At 40.6% G+C, this 22725-nt stretch overlaps 1 protein-coding gene across 1 annotated transcript; it reads left to right on the plus strand.

Moving 5' to 3' along the window:
• Positions 1–6152: 6152 nt before the first annotated feature.
• kcnk18 (potassium channel, subfamily K, member 18) lies at positions 6153–22251 on the plus strand (the record flags this gene model as incomplete). Its single annotated transcript, XM_079168554.1, has 3 exons — positions 6153–6378; positions 7461–7604; positions 21361–22251. The coding sequence occupies 3 exons, from the start codon at positions 6153–6155 to the stop codon at positions 22182–22184; spliced, it is 1194 nt and encodes a 397-aa protein (XP_079024680.1). The 3' UTR covers positions 22185–22251.
• Positions 22252–22725: the final 474 nt, after the last annotated feature.

Here is a 22725-nt window from a genome sequence, read left to right on the forward strand (position 1 = left end):
CGTAGTTTGCCCATGCCTGCTATAGAGGCTGTGCACGTAGCTAACCCCTTAACACACAGCTATAAATCTAGAGCCTTCAGTTTTTCAGTGAAACTCCGGGCTGCATTCTGCATGCTTTAAAAACTGCCCCATTTATTATGTGTTTCTACTGGAGTTTTGATTTGAAACATTTATCTTGGTTTGTTAAGGTGTATTTTTTCCTGCATTCTAATTTTGAGATTTTACGCTATTTTGCCTCCATAACACGTCTTTTTTCCGACTAGTGGAAAGAAAACATCCAAAATTCACATGTCAGTGTTTATTTTACTACTTTGTTTTTACGTTTGCGTACATTTCTCCTATATTCACCAAAAGTTACCATTAGATAATCCCTCATTTGTATATGAAAGCGTAACATGTCAGAAAACTTAAAACAAAAAAAGAATTCAACTGGGGAAGTTGTATCGTGATATCTCTAGTTACATCTTTACCCTATTCACCTGTAGTGTTTTGAGATTAAAATCCATGGAATTTTACAGTACAAATCTAGGCCGTTTTTCTCAGACTCTGCATGTTATGTAACATTGTAATCCTAATTCCTTCAGTAAAAACCTTTGACTTTAATAAGTCAACAAAATGAAAAAATAATTTTGAACCTGCCTTTATCTAATGTTCAGATTTCTTCTCTGGAAATGTATGAAAATTAACACATATTTGATAAGAAAATGCCTCATTTTGAACACAAGATTTTTCACATTTGTAATACAAAAAAATAAATGTATTCATGTAAGTACTCAACTTTGGAAGTTTCATGGTGATATCTGTAAGCTAAATATTTACACTACTCACCTGTAAGAGCCCTGCAACCACACTGATTTAAGTTTACATGTATTTGTTCCACAGCCAGTACACAAAAACTTACAGATATACACATAGCAACACATACAGATCAAATATGAACAGAATACAGTCTTCATGTATGCACTAGTTTGTCCCAGCTCAGCATTAGCATCAGCGGTGTCAGTGAGGCAGATTGTTCAGGGCTGTTCTGCAGAAGGAACCGAACTTCTGAAGCAAGCTCGTCTCCATCTAAGTGTTCTGTCTCTCTGACCAGATGGTAGCAATGTGAAATGTTGGTGATCAGTGTCATCTGATATTGCGAGTGCAAGGCGTGTGATGGCTCCGAGGTTCATACTGTACGGTAGCAAGCAGTGTGAGACCACCAGCACATGGTTTTCAGTATGGTCCTATACCATGTTGCATTGCCTTTTTAAATATTGCCTCAAATACAAACACAGTCAACAGTGATTTAGCAATAAGAAGGGTTTCCCCCAAGTTCATCTGAAAATAAGTCACAGTAATACAAACACAGCTGACTTAGTTTGCCTTTAAAAGCTCTGTGCTGTCTGGGGCCAGGGCCAACATCACTGTGCTTCATCCCTGACTAGCTGCTTTGGTATGGTGTTGCTGTTAATATGATGAGTAGAGGCCAGAGCAGCACGACTTTCTGCTGGGTGTTTATGTTATCCAGAATGCCAGCCAAAATGTTTATTCCACTGATGCTGAGCAGACATTAAGAGATATTAAAGTGATTTATTTTAGAGAGAGAGGCCAACATTCCTTGGACCTCCCCTGTGCTGTGGTTCGCCCGTCTTACACCAGTTATGGTCATTATCACAGTGAACTGACATTTGAATCGTATTTATTCTAACCTGTTCATAATCTTTACACTACAGCAGCTTCTAAATGAGTCTACACCACTGTTTTTGTCCATGTGTTGATTCAAAATAACTTACAACTAAAACTATGAATGACTTTGTTGACCCCCAGCTTTTCATGCCACCATGAGAGTGACATTGTTTATTTCTATGACTTTACTTGACAACTATTTGATGTATTGCCATACAGTTTGGCTTAGACGTTGATGCACATTTGGTGTATGACCAAATACCTAAAAACTAATGGCATGCCATCAGCCTCAGTCAATTAACAAATGTTAGCAGCTGTAGCTTAAATCAGTGTTGTGTCTAACATGGAGCTCCTGGGTGGCTGCAGAGCCATGTGGAAATTCTTTAGCATCAAACAACATCACACACAAAATCATGCAAAGACATATAAAGAAGAGTCAATATGTTTTCCAGATCACGATCACAGTCCCTCAGTGTTTACAGCTTTTCATTGTAACTGTCGAATGTACACTGGTTGATGTACTTTTGCTAGTTAAATATATAGTAGTAGTTCAACTAAGTTGAAAAGTTAAAGGTATAATATGTTAGATTTGTCCGTTGCTCTTTGTAAACACCATAGACCAGATATAAGAAGTGGACGTAGTCATTGGTATGTAGACTGCCGTTGTGAAGGCTTCAGTTTGACAATTTCACCGTCGCCATCTTGGAATACGGCTGTCGACCTCTTGGCTTTTTTGCAACCGATGAACGGAAGTTACCATATGGAATGCGGAGGAGTGACGTAGAGACACCGGATACATCTCTGGTAGCGGCAGAAACCTGTTAATCACAGTAAGCCCTGCCCTAAAGCATACCCTGCTTTATGGTCTGTTTGACTCTAAATGGACCATAATTTACTAAATGAACATCATGCTGTATTGAAGAAGACTTGAAACTAGAGATTGAGACCATAAACTCATGTTTACAATGTTTACTGAGGTAATAAATCAAGAGAGAAGTAGTCATTTTCTCATAGACTTCTATATAACCAGAGGAGTCGCCCCCTGGTGGACATTAGAGAGAATGCAAGTTTAAAGACACTTCCGCATTGGCTTCACTCTGCAGAACCGGTGGTTGCTGCCTGGTAAACACACAGCATTCAACGTTGGCCACTCCTACTGGCTCCAAAAGCAAGTCAATCCCCATAGATCCCCATGGTAAAATGTCCAACTTTACAGCAGAATTTTATGTCTTTACAGTCTGGTACGAAAAAACGTTTTCGCTATAGCTAATATCTCTGTTCATGACACCTTTCTATATAAATCACCGGTTTAAATTATATTGAGACTGAAAGTTAGACATAATTGAGGGCGTGGCCGCTTTGAGTGACAGGTGGGTGTCGTACCAGGTTGCTAGCTGCTAGCTGTCTTCTCTGCTGCATCACCTGGGCAAGTACCTGCTTGTGATTGGAGGAGAGTATTACCCATAGAGTCCAGTAGAGGGCGGAGCCTGTGTGGGTTCGAACATTTCCATAGCATCCCTCAAAAACAGCTCCACAGAAGAAAGATTCAGTTGACTTCACCAGCAATCACCAACTTTGATGGTGAACGCTCCTTTATGATCTGTGTGCAGCTCTCAAGGATGTCACACAGTATTATTAGGATAGATACCCAGTAGTTAAAAATACTCACAGTATACTCTTTAAATTCCTCCCAAACTCTAGATTGTTGATCAGAAGTTCATGCCTTCAGTACAACTTCTTAAGACGTTCCAAGATTGTTAACCCATAATTCCTTAACTACACATGTAATTTCCTTCTATACATACTGTTTTGTTGATACATAGTATCCTGTACAGCATGTTTTCTATCGGATAAAAATGTCTGGGAAAGAATGTATTTATCACAATGATCAGTAAAACATATGATATGATATTTGATATTGTATTCCAGGTTTCCTGCTTTAAGTATGTTGGTCTCCTTCTTTGACCAATCAAAACCAGTAGGTCTACGATTATGAAATCTAGCCCAACAGCCCTGTCATAAATCAGAGAGGTGTTGGTTCGATTATGGTGATTGTTGTAACTATGGTTAGATCACACCCTCTAATGCGTTGGGCCAGTGTCCCATTGAAAAAGTGCCAATTCCCTCAATCATTAAACTCATAATGTAGTGTCAGACCACAAAATCAAGTCTAAATGATAAATGGCCTTTGCAGAAATGATGTGTAAGTCCACCTCCTATGAATATTTAATAAACTGTGATTCCCTTCACAATAAACTGGGTAACTTTACCTATTGTCAGTTACAACTTAAAAATAGAGAGCCCCCTTAAAAGGGGGCAAAGAGTGTACACATGTAGTACAAATCACTTTTGAGAACGAATGAAATGATATTTTAAAATATTTAAAAAACGTACATGATGAAGAGATTCTGATCAAATGGACCATGTAACCTATTTTAATCACTCAAAAAAATATATATACACAAAGTACTTCAAGGTACTACAAGTACTACCACAATTTCACCTATTTCTCACCAGGAGAAGGCGAGCAATGTTCACAGTTATCGATCCCAGCCGCGATCTACGGCACTTTTCAGACAAAGAGAATATCCACGAGGAGCAGCACAACAAACTACGTCGAACTGTAGCTTCAGAATATTTCTACTTTTCACCGTTAAAAAGTTACAATTATTCTACCACGGATCAACACACAGCCTAACAGCATAAATATTGAAACACTTCGTACCTTTTAGATGTTTTTCTGGAAGAAAATTGGCCCGAAATCCATTGAATCCATTTCCTGCATTTGCGACTGCTCTCTCTCTTTACTCGATGAAAACAAGTGAGTCTCTATGACCAACTATGATGAAGGAATAATAATTTCAGTTTTGGCCAATGGGTTTGACCCATGGGGGCGGATCACAGTTTTCGATTATTTTATTGGCTTAAAATTCGGTCAAAGAATGAATGACTACAATGCCCAGAGTCTTACGGGTTCAGAACTGTGGGAATTGCGCAAATCGGCCAATCACAGGCTGTGTTGGGTTCAAATACATCACGTAAAACTGAAATTCTGACGAAAATTAGCCATATTTTACAGGTTTTTATATAGCACAGGCTCTCAAAATGATGCCAAACTGCTGTATTAGATAGATTGAACACTATTAGTGATAAAAGAAGTGAAATAAATAGTTATATAGTATTTAAAAGTCCAATAAAAGAGCTATATTGGCTGCTACTAAAATCAGAATTGACGTTGGCTGACCAAAGCTGACCTGTACACCGGCATTGATTTCTCAGGCATACTTCACTCTATCAAAGCCAATTTTTTTAAAATGACTGCTGACATGTTGGGATATGATTTGAGAGAGTTTAAGCCTTCGACTGCATCATTTCAAATCAATAAAAGTGCTTTTTCTTTCAGGCGAACCTGAAATTTTTTTATTTGAGCTGTGTGTTATATTCATTCAGCATTAATTAGTAACATATACACTGATATGTACATATATAAAAAAAAATATCACAAGTGTTAGTGTTATAATTCCATTGAAATTATTCAAATAGACCTTGTAGTTAGTGAGATAAGCCCCTTAGAGTGTGGGTATGACATTTTCGAGCAGAGGTCTCAAAATAGGCCTAGAGTTCAAAAGGTTTAATTAAAAGTAGCCTAGTAGCATCTCATCTACAATGCCTCGGCAAATTCAATAGTCTCAAAGTATTTACATAAAGGGACCCAGTTGTTCTCTGACCCACAGTTGGTCCTCACATGGTTCACTAAATATAGAAATCCTGCAGCACCTGTTGTCCCTGGTGCTTAAAAAGGGCAAGACTATTTGTTTTTAGAGATTAAAGGGACATAACTGCTGTTGCAGAGAGTGGGACTTCATAAGAAAAATGGATCAAGCTGAATTAAGGCATATTATTTTACATGGTTGTAGACTATTAGTCCTTTAATTGTAAAGGAATTGATTAGGCTTATTCCACTACTGGCTATCAATCTGGGTGTTGGATGGATGGAATAAACTGGAAGAATGATGTAAGTCGATATACCTCAATGAGAAGCCAACAAAAGCAAATATAAGGAATTGTATGGATTTTAGTATATGTAATAAACCCCATTCAATTCCTCATGTTTTACTTTTGTTGACTTGACTGCTATATTTGCAATGGGGGTCACTATGTCTAGGTTTTGGCTGCAGCTGTATTTCAGTTTAGTATTAACAAAAAAACAAAAACGTATCACAATAAGCGTGGTCTAATGATGCTGGGGGTGTAAGGTTTGTCAGGCTCAGTCAGAGGATGTATGTAATGGACTAGAGTCAATAACGCACTCCCCGGAGGCTTCATCGCAGTGATTGAAATACATGGATGATGTGGTGTCAGTCCACTGCCTCAGCAACCTCTGCGCACAGTACTGGAGCATAAAGCCAAGCTGACGGACGCACAGCCGCTCTCCACACGGACTGAAAGGACTGCGGTGCAGCTGGAGGAGGAAGAAGAAGAAGATGTCAGTGGCAGTGAAGAGAGGAATCAGCGCTAAAGCCGAGTCCAGAAAATGCGCAGGGCGTTTCTGGAGGCTCTTTCCTCACCTTCTGCTGTGTCTGTCCCTGGTTGCATACGCAGCGCTGGGTGCGCTCATGTTCGAGCACATTGAGGGAAAGCCCGCGTTATTACCGGACGAGTACCATGAGTTCCTTCGTCAGATTGTCAGTACCGTCCAGACCCTCACCAGTAAGTGACCACAAATATCTGATAACACTGTGCAACCAAACTTTTAAAACTAACCTATAACATCAATGAACTATTCGATGTTGATAATTTGCTCTAGACCAGGGGTGTCCACACTTTTTCGGCTTGCGAGCTACTTTTAAAATGACCAAGTCAAAATGATCTACCTACATTAAAAATACTAAATATCTATTTATTTATATTTATATATATATATATATACTGAGTATACTTTATATTTACAATATATATTGGCGCACCTTGCACAACTGCATGAACCCTTATGGCACAATACAATTCTGCACATTTTTGGTCATTACCTTACTCTGATGACTTGCACTGAATGGAATCAACCAGGTTTAAATATTCCGGACAGTAGCTGCTGGTAGCCAGCCTCAAGCAGACTTCTATGATCATCAGTCATGGTGGAACGATATTTGGACTTAATATTCTTCACGTGGGAAAAGGCTGACTCACATAAATAAGTAGAGCCGAATAATGCAGTCAAGAAGGTGGCACATTTCCTCATGTTTGGTTACTAAAACTCTCCTGACAGCGTTGACATTTTTAATGCGAGTGAATCAACCTCAATATCTTCCGGAAATGTGCAGCACATAAATGTAGCGACTGGCTCGAGTAAAGCAAAGTCTTGAAAGCGTTTGTCAAACTCTGACAGACACTTGTCAATCTGCTCTGTGTAGCGAGCACTGTCAAGTTGCGCACACGCCTTCCGTTGTGTCTCCAGCGCTGACGCGAGGTTTTGGAAGTTCCCCAAATCATGGCGCTGCAGCTTTAGCTTCTTTAGTAGAAATAAATTGGAAGGTTAACTAATTAGCACGCGGAGTTTTGCGGGAGCTCACGTTGTTGATCGCGCATACGTGGTGACTCGTGTGTTAGAAAAGACGGGATCTCACACTGGCTGCACTGTACGTCAATCAAGTGGCAAATGCCATGAGGACATCACATTTATTTTGAATGGCATGCGATCTACCGGCACTACCTCCGCGATCGACCGGTCGATCGCGATCGACGTATTGGGCACCCCTGCTCTAGACTGAACATTTTAATATTTTCTCTTGTTTCAGAAAACGTCTCCTACACACCTCCATACATAGTGAAGGAAGTGGAGATTAAGATGCTTAGCTTCAAGTCCATATGGTTTCAGAGACCTGACAGATGGGATTTTTTTGGCTCTATGTTCTTCTGCTGCACTGTATTCACAACAGTTGGTAAGTCAACATGATTGTCATAGCTACTGCAAGTTGATGGCTCAAATATGAAGGTGTGTGTATGTGTATATGATATATTTTTTTATTAAAAATTAAAATTAAAAGTTAGACTTGATAATAAAAATTCCCCATAGTCGAAATTATGAGATACAAAGTCGAAGTTATGAGATAGCAAGTCATAATTATGAGATACTTAAACACAACAGTCATAGAAGCAGCTCTTTGACAGGTTACCCTACATTTGACATATAAATGGATTGTGAGTACTTTGAAGACTTCTTTAAACGTGGCTTTACAACACATGAAATACTTCACGTGGAATTGTGCAAACGCACCCTTCAAAGGATTTTAAGCTTTGAACAAAGCTATTGTAATAACTTGTGTTTGATATTTGTCTTTGCTATTTTCTTTAAAAGTTTGATCGAGTAATATGGGTTTCTTAACCCTAAATTAAAAGGATTAAAGTTATAACAGAAATGTGCTTAAATATATGTTTACATTTATATCAAAGTCAAAGTCAAAAAGTCAGCTTTATTGTCAATTTCTCAGTACTTTATATACAGAGTTGAAAAACCGTTTCTCTCTAGTCCAACATGTAAGTGAATACAGATAATAAAGTGCAAACAGATAGAAAAAAACATTTGAGACAACATATATATTAAGAAAAAACGAATCTTCTGTATTTAGCAGCAGTCAGACATAAGGAGTCTTAAAAGAGAGGAGGGAGAGAGTTCCGCTTCCTAACAGCCTGGTGGACGAAGCTGTTTGATAGTCTGGTGGTGCGAGCACGGAGGCTCCGGTATCTTCTCCCAGAGGGCAGGAGGCTGAAAAGACTGTGTGAGGGGTGGCTGGAGTCACGCACAATCATGGTCGCTTTGCGGGTGAGGCGGGTGTCATATATGTCCTGCAGGGAGGGGAGTGAGAGGAGTGAGGCACCAATGATCCTTCCAGCTGTGTTCACTATAACTGCATGTACAATATTTTTACACTTGAATAAAGAATAATCAAATGCAGAGACAGTTATTTACCAATATGTTCGGAGTAGTTACATTTACAGTCTTACATTTACAACCGGCCCTTTGAGGGCGACCGTAATGCTGATGTGGCCCAGAGTGAAGATGAGTTTGACACCCCTGTCTTAGAGCTTTCATACAGAATAGATGGTATAATGAGTGGCTGCATGTGTAACCAGTTAACGATTCAATACAATTTCATTACTACTTTGATACAGTAGCTGAGTACAGGTGGTCTTAGCTAGAAGGTCTTAGCTAGCGATGTGAATTTATTAGCACTTGCTAACATTTATCCAACAAGCTAAAGATGTAAAGCTAATGTAGTCGAAACGATCGCCTGACAGATTATACTGCTATATCCACACACTTTTGTCACAGAATAAGAAAGCACATTAACATCGACTTTTTTCGATACATTTTTCAGTAACCACTTCAGGAGTTTAACAGTTGGGTCCTCTGAGGTGCAGTCATTCGTGTAGAGGGAGAAGAGCAGTGGGGAGAGCACACATCTCTGGGGGGCGCCAGTGCTGATAGTCCGGGTGATGGTTGTGATTTTTCCCAGACTCACCTGTTGTGTCCTGTCTGTCAGGAAGTTTGTGATCCACTAAGAGGTGGAGGCTGGCACAGTGAGCTGGGAGAGTTTAGGTTGAAGTATTTCCGGGATGATGGTGTTGAACGCTGAGCTGAAGTCCACAAACAGAACCCTTGCGTATGTTATACATTATTCACATATTTCTAACAGCATAAAGTCTGATAGTCTGTGTACATTAACTCATTATATGAATATAAAATGTAATAATATAAATATTACATATTTTAAAGCTTTAGTTACTTTACTTATATATATATGCCATATATATATATATATATTGTATCAATACATAATATATTATTATAGGTTAAGCCACCCAGCAGTTTCACCTTCACCAGCTGCAAAATGAAAGAGATGAACACATAAATTGGGTTCAGTCCAATTTTGGTTTTAGTCCCATGTCATTATTTCATTTTCATGGTCTCTCTCTCTCTCTCTCTCTCTCTTGTTTTCTTACAATGTAGCCGTATCTAAGACTCTTGTATCGAACTTGTGTTGTATTGGTTAATATTTATTCCCGAGCTAAATAATCAATTCTAAACCGTGACAATGCTGTCAGGTAATGCATTTGAAAAAAGAAAAGTACCCCTAAAACATACTTATTGTCAATGGATGTAACTTCAGCGTAGCCCTCTAATGTTCTTCGCTATTGGCTGACTCCAACGTGGCTCCTCTTTGGCACCCTGAGATAAATCTTACTCACCACCTCATCAGGAGGTGGAATTCACACACTATAGACCACCAGCGCACCTGCTGTTTATTTCCCTTTTGTAAATAGCAACAGGAATAGAATAGGGGCCTGCTGGGCTTCATTATTATAAGTGGAGTTACATTTAACTACTATTTCTATTTTGTACACCCTTCGCTATTAACCCTAGGCCTATTTTGAGACCTCTGCTCGAAAATGTCATACCCAAACTCTAGAGAGTGTAAATCTCTAACTACATGGTCTATTTGAATAATTTAAATGGCAAAATAACACAAATAAATGTGAGCTTTGTTAATATGTGTACATATCATTGTATATGTTACTGGTAAATGCTGAAACGAATGTTACACAAAGCTGAAATTGAAAATGTTCAAGTTCGCCTTTTTTTTTGTGCCTAAAAAAGCACTTTTATTGATTTTAAATGATGCACAGGCAGGCCTAAACTCTCCCAAATCATATCACAACATGTCAGCAGTCCTTTTAAAAAAACATTTGGCTTTGATAGAGTGAAGTATGCCTGAGAAATCAATGCCGGTGTACAGGTCAGCTGAGGTCAGCCAACATCAATTCTGATTTTGGAAGGAGCATATCAAATATCCCTGTCTTATTGTACTTTTAAATACTATCTAACTCTATATTTCACTTCTTTTATCACTAATAGTGTTCAATCTATCTAATACAGCAGTTTGGCATCATTTTGAGAGCCTGGGCCATATAAAAACTTGTAAAATATGGCTCATTTTCGTCAGAATTTCAGTTTTACGTGATGTGTTTGAACCTAACACAGCCTGTGATTGGCCGATTTGCGCAATTCCCACAGATTTGAACCCGTAAGACTCTGGGCAGTGTAGTCATTCGTTCTTTGAGTTGTTTACAGAATTTTAAGCCAATAAAATAATCGAAAACTGTGATCCGCCCCCATGGGTCAAACCCATTGGCCAAAATTGAAATTATTATTCATTCGTCATAGAAGCTCGTCAGAGACTCAGTTTTTTTCACAGCACGAGGAGAGAGACTGCTGCGAAATGGCCGCACGGATTAATTTTTTCTTTTCGATTTTCATCCAGGAAACATCTAAAAGGTACGGAGCGTTTCAATGTTTATGATGATGGGCTGAGTTGATATCTGTGGCAGATCAATAGTAACTTTCTAATGGTTTAAAGTAGAATAATTTAGAGGCGATAGTTCGATGCAGTGTGTTCTGCTGGTCCTCCTGGATATGAAGTGTGTGTGTGAAAGTCCCGTAGATCGCGGCTGGGATCGATAACGGAGAACATTGCTCGCCTTCTCCTGGTGAGAAATAGGTGAAATTGTGGTAGTACTTGTAGTACCTTGAAGTACTTTTTGTATATATATGTTTTTGAGTGATTAAAATAGGTTACATAGTCCATTTGATCAGAATCTCTTCGTCATGTACATTTTTGAAATATTTTAAAATATCATTTCATTCGTTCTCAGAAGTGATTTGTACTACATGTGTACACTCTTCTAGCCCCCCAATTGGTTCTCGGGTGCAAGAGGTTTTAAGCAGGAGGGCGTAGAGCGAATGTATCCTCCCCAGTGGGGTGTGTTGCTGAAAACACAGTCCAACTTCCCTGCTAGCAAACAGGTTGCTCAAATCCATCCATCCATCCATTTTCCTCCGCTTATCCGGGGTCGGGTCGCGGTGGCAGCAGGCCAAGCAGGCTGACCCAGACTTCCCTCTCGCCCGCAACATTTTCCAGCTCGTACTGGGGGATCCCGAGGCGTTCCCAGGCCAGCTGGGAGATATAATCCCTCCAGCGTGTTCTGGGTCTTCCCCGGGGTCTCCTCCCAGTTGGACGTGCCCGGAAAACCTCCAGTGGGAGGCGTCCAGGAGGCATCCTAATCAGATGCCCGAACCACCTCAGCTGACTCCTTTCGATGCGAAGGAGTAGCGGCTCGACTCCAAGTTCCCTCCTGATGTCCGAGCTCCTTACCCTATCTCTAAGGCTGAGCCCGGCCACCCTACGGAGGAAACTCATTTCGGCCGCTTGTACCCGCGACCTTGTCCTTTCGGTCACGACCCAGAGTTCGTGACCATAGGTGAGGGTAGGAACGTAGACCGACCAGTAAATTGAGAGCTTTGCCTTCCGGCTCAGCTCTCTCTTCACCAAGACGGTCCGGTGCAGCGCCTGCTTTACTGCTGCAGCCGCACCGATCCGCCTGTCGATCTCCCGCTCCATCTTACCCTCACTCGTGAACAAGACCCCGAGATACTTAAACTCCTTCACTTGAGGTAGGCACTCCGTCCCCACCTGGAGGGAGCAATCCACCGGTTTCCGGCAGAGCACCATGGCCTCGGATTTGGAGGTGCTAACTCTCATCCCCGCCGCTTCACACTCAGCTGCAAACCGCCCCAATGAATGCTGGAGGTCACGATCCGAGGAGGCCAACAGGACCACATCGTCTGCATATAGTAGAGAGGTGATCCCGAGACCCCCGAACCTGACGTTCTCCACCGCCCGGCTGCGCCTAGAAATCCTGTCCATGAAAGTCACGAACAGGACCGGTGACAAAGGGCAGCCCTGGCGGAGGCCAACACCCACCGGGAACGTGTCTGACTTATTGCCGAGAATGCGGACACAGCTCCTACTGCAGTCGTACAGAGACCAAATCCACTGGCATATTGAAGCAACTCTGTCAGGAAGAGTCCACTAATGCCAGGCTCTCTGGGAACAAACAATTCGGAAGCTGAGGAACACATTCTGAGTGATGATGACAATTTGGTTGAGAAATGTAAACATCAAATCACAAGACTGTGTGGGCTTCAACTTCATGAAATACTGGAGCAAGAATCAGTCAATTTGCCTTGGGTTAGAACTGCCGACACTGTCTCTGAGAGGGTTCCAGCACAGTTTCCTCACACTTGAAAAGGAAAGTGTATCATGCCAATTTTACTTTCTGTGTTGAGGGGTGCCAGCTGGGTCTCTCTCCTGGCATTTAAGATTGGTCACGTTTTACCTAACACCAAATCCTACAATCCATAACCAACAATAAAACAACTCAAAATTCCACTACGGGATTTTGTCCAGGTAAATTTTGGTGCATGCTCAAAAAGGAAAATGAAATCAAGTTCAGTTCAACTCGTAAAAAAACATACAAAGTTCAGTTCAGTTCTGTTTTAGACAAGGAAAAAAGTCACTCACTGAGTCAGTCAGTCAGTCAGTCTAGTCAGTCTGAGAATCCAGTCTGGGTTTTACTGCTGGTTGTGGATTAATCACCGGCTTCTGTAAACAGCCGAGGAGAGTGGCTTTGTAGCGATCCAGGAGTTTGATATGTTGGATGAATAAACAGTTTGGAAGGGCTTAAACAAAAACATGGGCAGATCCATTATTAACCACATCTATTTTTCTTGACCTCAGTGGTCGACCTCAGTGCTCAGTGGGTAGTAGTCCCAGTTTCCTACTGTCTGCATATCCAAGTGTCCTCAAGTGACACACTGAGACCCAAGTTGCTGCCCACTGCTCCTAATGCTTAGGATGTGTTACATGCAGATGTCAAATTGCATGTATGTACCGGTATGTATGTGACCATTAAAAAAATGCCTTTATATAAGGAACCTAATGGACCTTTTCTCATTTCCTCCTCCAGTGCCACTGTCCCAGTCAGGCAGCACCCTCCAGTTCGGAAAAGTGTAGCCAATGCAGAAGTGCCTCGAACTTGCATTTCTAGTTGTATTTGCAATAGTCAGCAGGGGGCAACTCCTCTGGTTGCATAAAGAAGTCATACTGTTTTAAAGTATATGAGAAAATGACTCTACTTCTCACTTGATTTATTTTCTCAGTAAACATTGTAAACATGAGTTTATGGTCTCAATCTCTAGTTTCAAGTCTTCTTCAATACTGTTCATTTAGTAAATTATGGTCTATTTAGAGTCAAATAGACCATAAAGCAGGGGATGCTTTAAAGTGTGGCTACCTTGTGAATGACAGGTTGCTAACACAGCTTTTTCCGGTCTGGGAGTTGTTCATTTTTTCGTTGGATAACTTTAACCCTTTCACAGTATGTTTTCAGTTCATGAAAGGTAATTGTAACCTTTTTGGTTGCCTAAATGTGGTGGGCCATCATTCTAAACAGAATCACAAAGTTATAGCTATTTTGTAATTTAATAATTTTTCATAAATACACTACATGTATTCTAATTATTTTTCCCATTAGCTTATTTTCTCATTGCACAGCTACTGTCTTCCTCAGTTGCTCTGCTTCCAGCCTGCAGCACTGCTTCCAGCACAGCTTGTTTTAAGGAGATTTTTTATCCAATCAGATTTCGCCTCTATTTCTCTAGGTAAGATGAGAGGCCTGAGGCCCGCTAAGAAGCCTTTGCAGTTTAAGTAAATGGAGAAGATATTGTTGATTGTCATAGTGTTCAACCAATTAGATTTTTAATTTGACATGTTGGGCGTATTCTTTGATGTGCCAGAGTTGTCTAGGTGGTCTACAAGTACGTCAGCATTAACGTGCGGTGTGATTGGTCAGTGGGCTAGCGTCAATGTTGTGAAGCTGAAGCTAGCTAGCAGAACTTAGTATACTAGTAAGAGTTCAAGTTGAAAGATATGTAATAAGTTATGACATTGACTTGACATTTTTAGCATTTTGCTCAAAAACAAAAACAAGAACAGGGATTATTTTGTTCGCCTGCGCACACAAACTGAGAAACAGGTCACTTTTATGAGGAAAACCACAAATGTTTCTGAGAAAGCTCTCAAAGCTAGCTACTTAGTAGCTGAACTGGTAGCCAAATCCAAAAGCCTACACACTGTGGCAGAGACGTTAATACTACCTGCCTGCAAAGCTATTGTGAACGAGATGCCTGGACCTGACGTGGTTAACGAAGTATCTAAAGTCCCGCTCTCAGATAACACAATTGCAGACATCGAAAGCATTGTTTTGCAAGGCATTGCCTTGCAAAATAGGAAGTTGAAAAGAATACGCCCAACATGTCAAACTGAAGATCTGATTGGTTGAAGACTATGACAATCAACAATATCGTCCCCATTTACTTAAACTGCAAAGTCTACCTAGAGACCTCAGGCCTCTCTCCTTACATAGAGACACAGAGGCTGAATCTGATTGGATAAAAGCTCTCCTTAAAACAAGCTGCAGGCTGGAAGCAGAGCAACAGAGGAAGACAGGAGCTGTGCAATGAGAAAATAAGATAATGGGAGAAAAAAAATAACACATGTAGTGTATTTGTGAAAGATTATTAAATTATAAAAGAGCTATAACTTTGTGATTCTGTTTAGGCCAGCAGAGAAGGCTTAGCTGGCCCTGACGGCCCACCACTGAGTAAAAGAAAGCTAAGATAAAAATACCAAAATGTTCTGGCATTTGGCCTATTGTTGGTTGCTGGTTCGCTCGTCCTCTCCGGCTCAACGAGCAATGGAGAGAGATAGAGAGAGCTCAGATTCGGCCGAGCGTGGTAGATTGTGAATGACTAGAGGGGCCGACGTTAGTGAGAAACAAAGCTGGTAATCAGAAGAATAAAACGTTATTTTTGGATTATTTCAAGACAGTTACGTTCTAAAGCACAAATAAACACATCCACATGCCTGCTCTCTCTATGCCTGTCTGTGTCTAAAGAGTTCACACCTGTTTCAATTCCCAATAGCAAGCCCAGAAATGTCCCAAACAACAGCAAAATATGGTCGCAGTTCGACCCAGTCAGTTGGTCGACTGAAATCTCTCAAGAAATGTTTGATGGATTGTCGGGAAATTGTGTTCAGATATTCATGTCCCCCTCAAGATGAACGTAATGCAAACATCAGCATGATAGTATTTAGCTCAAGATACCACTGCGTTTAAGTGCAGCCTCACAGACAGGCTGTTGTATTAGCTTGGAATCTTAAACCCATTAGCTACCAATGTATCTTAAGATGTTTAATAGTTTACTTTTGCTAATATTAGTTTCAGTTATTAGTGATCCATTTGTAAATTATCTTCCATATGTTTAATATAATTTGTTAACTAAATTATTATCTTTCTGGAGCTATGTTTTTTTATGAGAAGTTTGATGCGTATGAACCTTGTGAAGATACATTAGTTTGTCTGTTACTTTCAGATACATGATAAGTGGTGAAGGGAAGCCAACTAATGGCCTAGCGGCTTTAGGAAGCCCACAACTCACTGAAGAGAGGGCACTCTCAGAGGAGAATGCTTTTTGCATCACCACAAAAAGCTTATTAGAGGTTGTTAGAGGTTAGATGTGAATTGTCTTCTGTGTTGTCCTGTTATTTGGGAACATTCCTCATCTCTTCATTGCCCGCATAATTAGGGTTTAAGACAAGGCTCCAATAGTTCCATTGTTGTCTTACATTGTGTCATTGTATGAATGTTCATTGTTTTGAAAAAGTAGCATTTCTTGATTGATTGCAAGGTGTGTATTTTAAGACCTAAATGGCATGCATCATTAGGCCATGCAGGGTTATCAGGCATAATACATCTTCTGAGACCTCTAACAGGCAACAAAATTCTCTAACCCTGGACTAACGTACCTTTAACCTCCTGTACACGACGCCCCCTCGAAAGAATTTACATATCGAGAGCTAAAAAAATGCATGTTTACATGTTATATACCAGATTAAACAGCAACATCTGAGCAACACTATCATGTAAGTCACTTTTTACACACTCCAAACACAACTATACACAACTATTACAAGCAACTAGAAGATGTACTACATTATCACGTATTTGTTGCCAAGAGTCGGCGAGCTATGCACTCCGCTTCGATTTTCCATCACAAAGCTAACGGCTACACGGCCGAGCAATACATCGCAGAGCATGAGAATTCGACACAGAAGCCAGAGATATCTTCAGAATTTCTCTCTGTGAAACCAATACAACGCTGTGAGAAAACAAAAGCCAGAACAACAAACTGCTTATCCCAAAAAAAATCCAAGCAGGACCTTACCTTTACGAAGAATCACAAAAAGACCGGCATAATTCCCCGTTTGCCGGCTAAACACTGCTCCTACGTATGTCCTGTGTCTCTCTTCTCTGTTTCCTGGTGAAAGGGGGGTCAACCTAACTTATGGGACCCCGGGGGAGGGGGTCAGACTTTTGGCGAATGGAATTTTAGGCTTGAGGGTGCGGGCCGTTTTTTCTATTTTTACTGGCTAAAGACTCTGTCAATCAACACCAGGCTTCTACTACCTCATTCCTAAGACTCTGGCGCATCTAAAATGGTGTCATTTTCTAAAATTGACCAATCATAAGGCTTCCTGAGCTTCCAACACACACATGAAGACTGGAGCTCAGACGAGAATCATCCATGGTTCACCTTAGAGAGGATTCTGGCTCTCAACATGATGCCAAACTGCTGTGTTAGGTTAGATTGAACACTATTAGTGATAAAACAAGTGAAGTATATAGTTATATAGTATATAAATTAGAATAGAACGGCTTCAACAGCCGGTTCCAAAATGAGAATTTGGCTTGACCTCGCTTGACCTCTCCATACTTAAAAGCTCTATATCGTTGGCTTGCTTCACTTTATCAAAGCTAAATCTTTTTTGTGAGACTACTGACATGTTGTGCTATGATTTGGGAGAGTTTTTAGGCTTTCAGCTGCATTATTTCAAATAAATAATATTAATAAAAGTGCTTTCAGGCAAACCTGAAAATGTTCAATTTGAGCTGTGTGCCATCTTCATTTAGTATTAACCAGTAACATATACACTGATATTTACACATCTGATCAAATATCACAAGTGTTTCTGTTATTATAACATCAACATTATTGAAATAGACCTTGTAGTTTTCGAGCAGAGGCCTAAAAATAGGGCTCGTGTTTAAGAGGTTTGCCATCCTACTCTCACCCAAGCAAAGAGCAGATACTCTTTAGCTTCAACCTGCCTTATATCTACAATATATCTGCCTACACTAAACTTCTGTTTGATGGCGGTTTCATTTGCATGCCATGGCCCACTCAATTTCCCTACCAATATCACTGTGGCCTATACCTGGTTCAAGTAAACTTACCAATGGAAACTCTGCTGTTAATATGTTCCCTAACCTGTCTCACCAAAGAAAAGAACATGGTTTTAATATGAATTTGTGTGTGAGTGTAAAGCGTACAGGCAGGGTGGAGTTCGGTCCATTGCCCTGTTGAATACTTTGGAAAAAATGTGGCTGTGGGCTTTAGAGAACCTGTCTAATAAGTCTAACCTGTGCCGACCTCGTGTCGAGAGGCGGATACCCTACTACAGAGGTCCCCAACCTTTTTTGCGCCACGGACCGGCTTCATGTTAGACAATATTTTCACGGACCGGTGTTACGGTTCAACCAGGGACCCTGTTAACTGGCGACCTTCAGCCGAATGCGTCTGTTGTTGTCCTAGCTACGGCAGCTGTTAAAAAACGAGAAGAGAATTCGTGAATGCCGCATTGTTCAGTTTTGCAATACAGTGTCAAACCTTCTCATTTATAGTCTTTGGTCAAAACATACCGGATTCGACGTTGGAGCATCTTTTGAGGAAACTAGTCCACTCAAGTTTGAAAAACGTTTGCTTGTTGTTTATGTGTTGAAACAGGAAGGGAGCAAATTCCCCTTCCTTTGAAATAATAAAGTTGATATAAAAACAAACAAACACATAATCGTCTTTGGAGCCTGTTTTGTGGAAACATGTGTTACGTAGAAGAACTCTGTAGCACAGTTACAAAAATACAAATAAATTAATTAAAAGGTATATACGGGATTCAAACTCATATCATTGAGTGGAAAAATAATTGGCAAGCTGAGGCAGTGCCTTTATTCCACGATAGGCAGGACGTAAAGATTGGAGGCATACATAGAAATCTAAAACACAGTCAGCAGTCGCTCCTAAGAGCAGAGGAACCAGATCAACTGGTGACTGCACTGCTCGTTTAGCATGCAGCATTTTGAAGTGTACCACGGGGCACTTTTGAATACAGCTGGTTTCCGAAACAAATCTTTGTAGCGCTGCAAATTAATGAGGCAAACGTTTGTGATGTTGTCATGAGGTGAAAATACACAATGTGGACATAGCAAACCATAAATGGCAATGCCATCAAATGATGAATTTAACCAGCAAAGAACACAGAGATATCAAGTTGAGTTCATTTGACTTTGATAAGTCAAAAAAGACATAATCACGTTCAATTTTACCATGGGTTAAAACTTTAACACAAGAGTTACCAATGAAGATTTTATATCTAGACTCTGTGTCCAGTTTGCAATTGAAAATAATCTAATCCATGTTAAACTTTTTGACAAATTGAACGTGATTATGTCTTTTTTGACACCAAGTGTGTTCCTCATGTCCAGTCTACTTCGTTTTGTTTTGTTTGCTGTCGTTCACTGCAGAACATCCCGCTTCACAAAGAGGATGTGTGACATGGAAGCAGGGTTTCAGTGCTTTAGTGGTGATCTCAGGATATTCAGCCTGGATTTTAATCCAAAACACCAGCAGAGTTGTTGTTTCAAACATACTTTTAAGGCCACCGTTATTTACAATCTCCAGCAGCTGATCTTCCTCTGTCACCACATATTCTGCAGAGCAGGCTTGGCACGTGAGAAATACTCCTGATATTTAATTAGACTCCTAATATTGTCTGTTAAATGAAGCTTTCTTTTCCTTGGAAGTTGTCGGCTCTTCTTCTGTCTCCTTAGTGGCCTTTTCACCTTTGCAAAGAAGCTCTCCAAAAGTGTTTTACTCATTTTCGCTAGTTTGCGGGCTTAATTTTTGAGGTAACGTATCACATGACCGAGACAAGCGTCTTGCCATGTGTCAAGAACCACAGGCGGATGAAATTGCGAGAGAATCCGGTCATTTTTCAAAATAAAACTTAAAAAAAAAAAATTAATAAAACAGAAATATTATAATATGTATTCTTTTTTTCAACATTTTTTGTTGTTTGCAAATGTCTCGCCACATATCAAGCATACAGGTAAGCCAGCATCGTTCGCAGTGAAAGCAAATGAATACGTCCACGCAGAATTAAACTCTATTTTCCTCCCTGACTTTTCTGTTTTTGGATTTATCTATTGATAGTTTACAGAGGGCGTAGGTCTGCAGATCACGATTAGCCACTTGTAGGGAAAGGCACTAGACCGTGACATACAATGCAAGTGGCGGATCGCGTAACGCGGGCGCTTTTGAATATATTACTATTTTGCTCGACAGAGTTCGAATCCAGGTTGATGCGATCTTCCCATAAATGTATTTCTTCATACGTAGCTGTGATGTAGTGCTCACTTATACAATCGTAATCCCCGCAATATATATGAGCTGTGGCTTTTAGATCTCCAGCAATATGTTTGTGAATGTGTGACGAATCTGGCGACAGAGACAGAAAACAGCTGCTGCTGTTACGCGAACACAACACACGCACGGAAGGAAACCAGTAGGTTTGAAAACCAGTAGGACCAGCACCCACTGCATGCCCAGTGTACGTGAATAGTCACGTGATATTCGTTTTCAGGCGTTTAAGTCTGGATGGAGATCATCTCGAAAACGATGCGTAAACGCCGTGTGGACGGAGGACTCAGGGAGCCGCAACAGAGGGGCCGAAGAGCTGCATGCGGCTCCGGAGCCACGGGTTACCGTCCCCTGGTTTAGGATAATGAAATTGAATACTGGATATAAAATTTAGTTTATGAACTTACACTTATATTTTATTGAATATTTATTAAATAACTATTTTTCAAGAATTTTTGAATGGATGCTAATTTTAAATCTATTTAAAAAAAATCTCACATACCCCCTGGAGTGCCTTCACGTACCCCCATTTGAGAACCACTGCTTTAGGCCATGGTTACCTTGTGATTGACAGCTCGCCACAATGGTTTTGTCTGGTGTTGAAAGTTGTCTGCGTTTTCGTCTCGGAACTTTAATCCTTTCACAGTGTGTTTTCAGTTCATACAATGTTAATTGTAACCTTTTTGGTAGCCTAAAAATGTCTTGTTCAGAGTTTGTTTGTACTTCATCCACTCGTGTCACTTCTGGTTCCAAAAAGCCACAATAGTGACATCCAACGGACAAAATGTCAAACTTGAGGCTTCAAAACCAAAGTCCGCAAACCAATGGGTGACATCACTGGGACTTTGTCCACTTCTTAATATACAGCCTTTAACATCCAAAGTTGTATGTGTATGTGTAAACTCTTGATTTACAGACCACACATGATGAAAAAAATACTATTTTAACAAAATGGTGATGAATATTTTCTCGAATTTTAAATGGAATTACAACATATTAAATATATTAACTAAGGCCATGGTTTTATATTTCCAGGTCCATTAATCAAAACCTTAAATATGATTTTTGGTTTTAGAAGTACACATTTAGTGTACATTATGTCCATGATTGTCCCTTTACCACAACTTGAGCTAATCCACGGATCCTACCTTTGCCCCTGTTTCAAAGTACTAAAGTGCCCATTTTCTCTATTGTTTTTGCAGGGTATGGGGAGATCTATCCCGTTACCTTGACTGGTAAGGTGGTGTGCGTCTTGTATGCCATGGTGGGCATCCCCCTCATGCTTTTGGTCATCCTCGATGTGGGAGACTTCCTTGCTATGCTGATGTCCAGGGGCTATATCCGCATTCACACCCTCTGCAAAGGGTCCTGCTCCCACACCTGGTCACCGTGGAAGGCTCAGAGGAGGGCAAGGGACTCAAGCGACCAGGCCCTGGAGGATGGTACCTTTTTTTACAGCCATGACGTTGTGATCCATGAGCCCCTCGATATCCGGCAGGTACTTCACAGCCAAGCAGATGTACGGCAAAAGTCCATCCAACTCCAAAACAACAAAGAGATCTTTGAGAAGATTCTCGCCAGGGAGAATTTACTTAGAAAGAGCCCACTGCTCAGGACCCTCTCCTGCCCAGAGCTAGACCGGCTACCACTACCACCCAAAGGATTTGCCATTTGGGACTTCACAGGGTTAGGGGATGGAATGGAAACGCTGAATGTACCCTTTGTACTGATTCTTTTCATCGTGATTGCCTACATTTCCTTTGGCGGTTTCATTTTGCCATTTTGGGAAGAAGACTTCAAGGGCTTTGACCCCTACTACTTTTGCTTTATTACACTCACTACTATCGGTTTTGGCGATATTATGCCAAATCACCCTAAGTACTTCATGCTTACCTCACTCTTCATTATTGTCGGCATGGCCATCATGTCCATGTCTTTCAAGCTAGGGCAAACACGGATTGTAAGCTGCTACCGCCAATGCATCAAATTCATCAGCAGGGGAAATATGGAGACTTTCAAAAAGTGAAAAGAATGACTCAGAGATTCTCTGTCTCATGTCTAAGAGTTGTATAAGCTGGTTTCGACACATTATCAAAGCAGGGATCTGTGGGAACTTTTCCAGTGTTATTTGTGCTTTCTGTACAGTTATAAGCAAAATAAAAAGTGTGCATGTGCCAAACGCTTTTGCCCAGTAAAGGAGAGTGATATTCAAAATGAGTTACAGTATCTTGCCAAGGAATTAGTACTATTTGTTCTGCCTTACAGGACTACAGAGGGCAGACAAATAGTCTTTCTATTTATATTTCTGCACTTTGTTACTGGCTGGCACTCGTTATAATTGGGAAACCCCAAAACATACGTAGAACAAGGTCTAAAAGTGTGCTTTAGGTAATAGTCAACGAACTGCAGAACAAACACAAAATACGTATTGTAAACAGTGGCACTTCAATGTAATTTTCTTTTTTATTGTTGCGCTTTTTGAAGGTTTCACCATAACAGAAATAATACCTGTCTTGATTATTTCTGCCTCCTTAGTATTTTTGCTGCCTTGTCCTCAATTAAACAAG

This window comes from Pholis gunnellus, assembly GCF_910591455.1.
Source record: "Pholis gunnellus genome assembly, chromosome: 11".
NCBI lineage: Eukaryota > Metazoa > Chordata > Actinopteri > Perciformes > Pholidae > Pholis > Pholis gunnellus.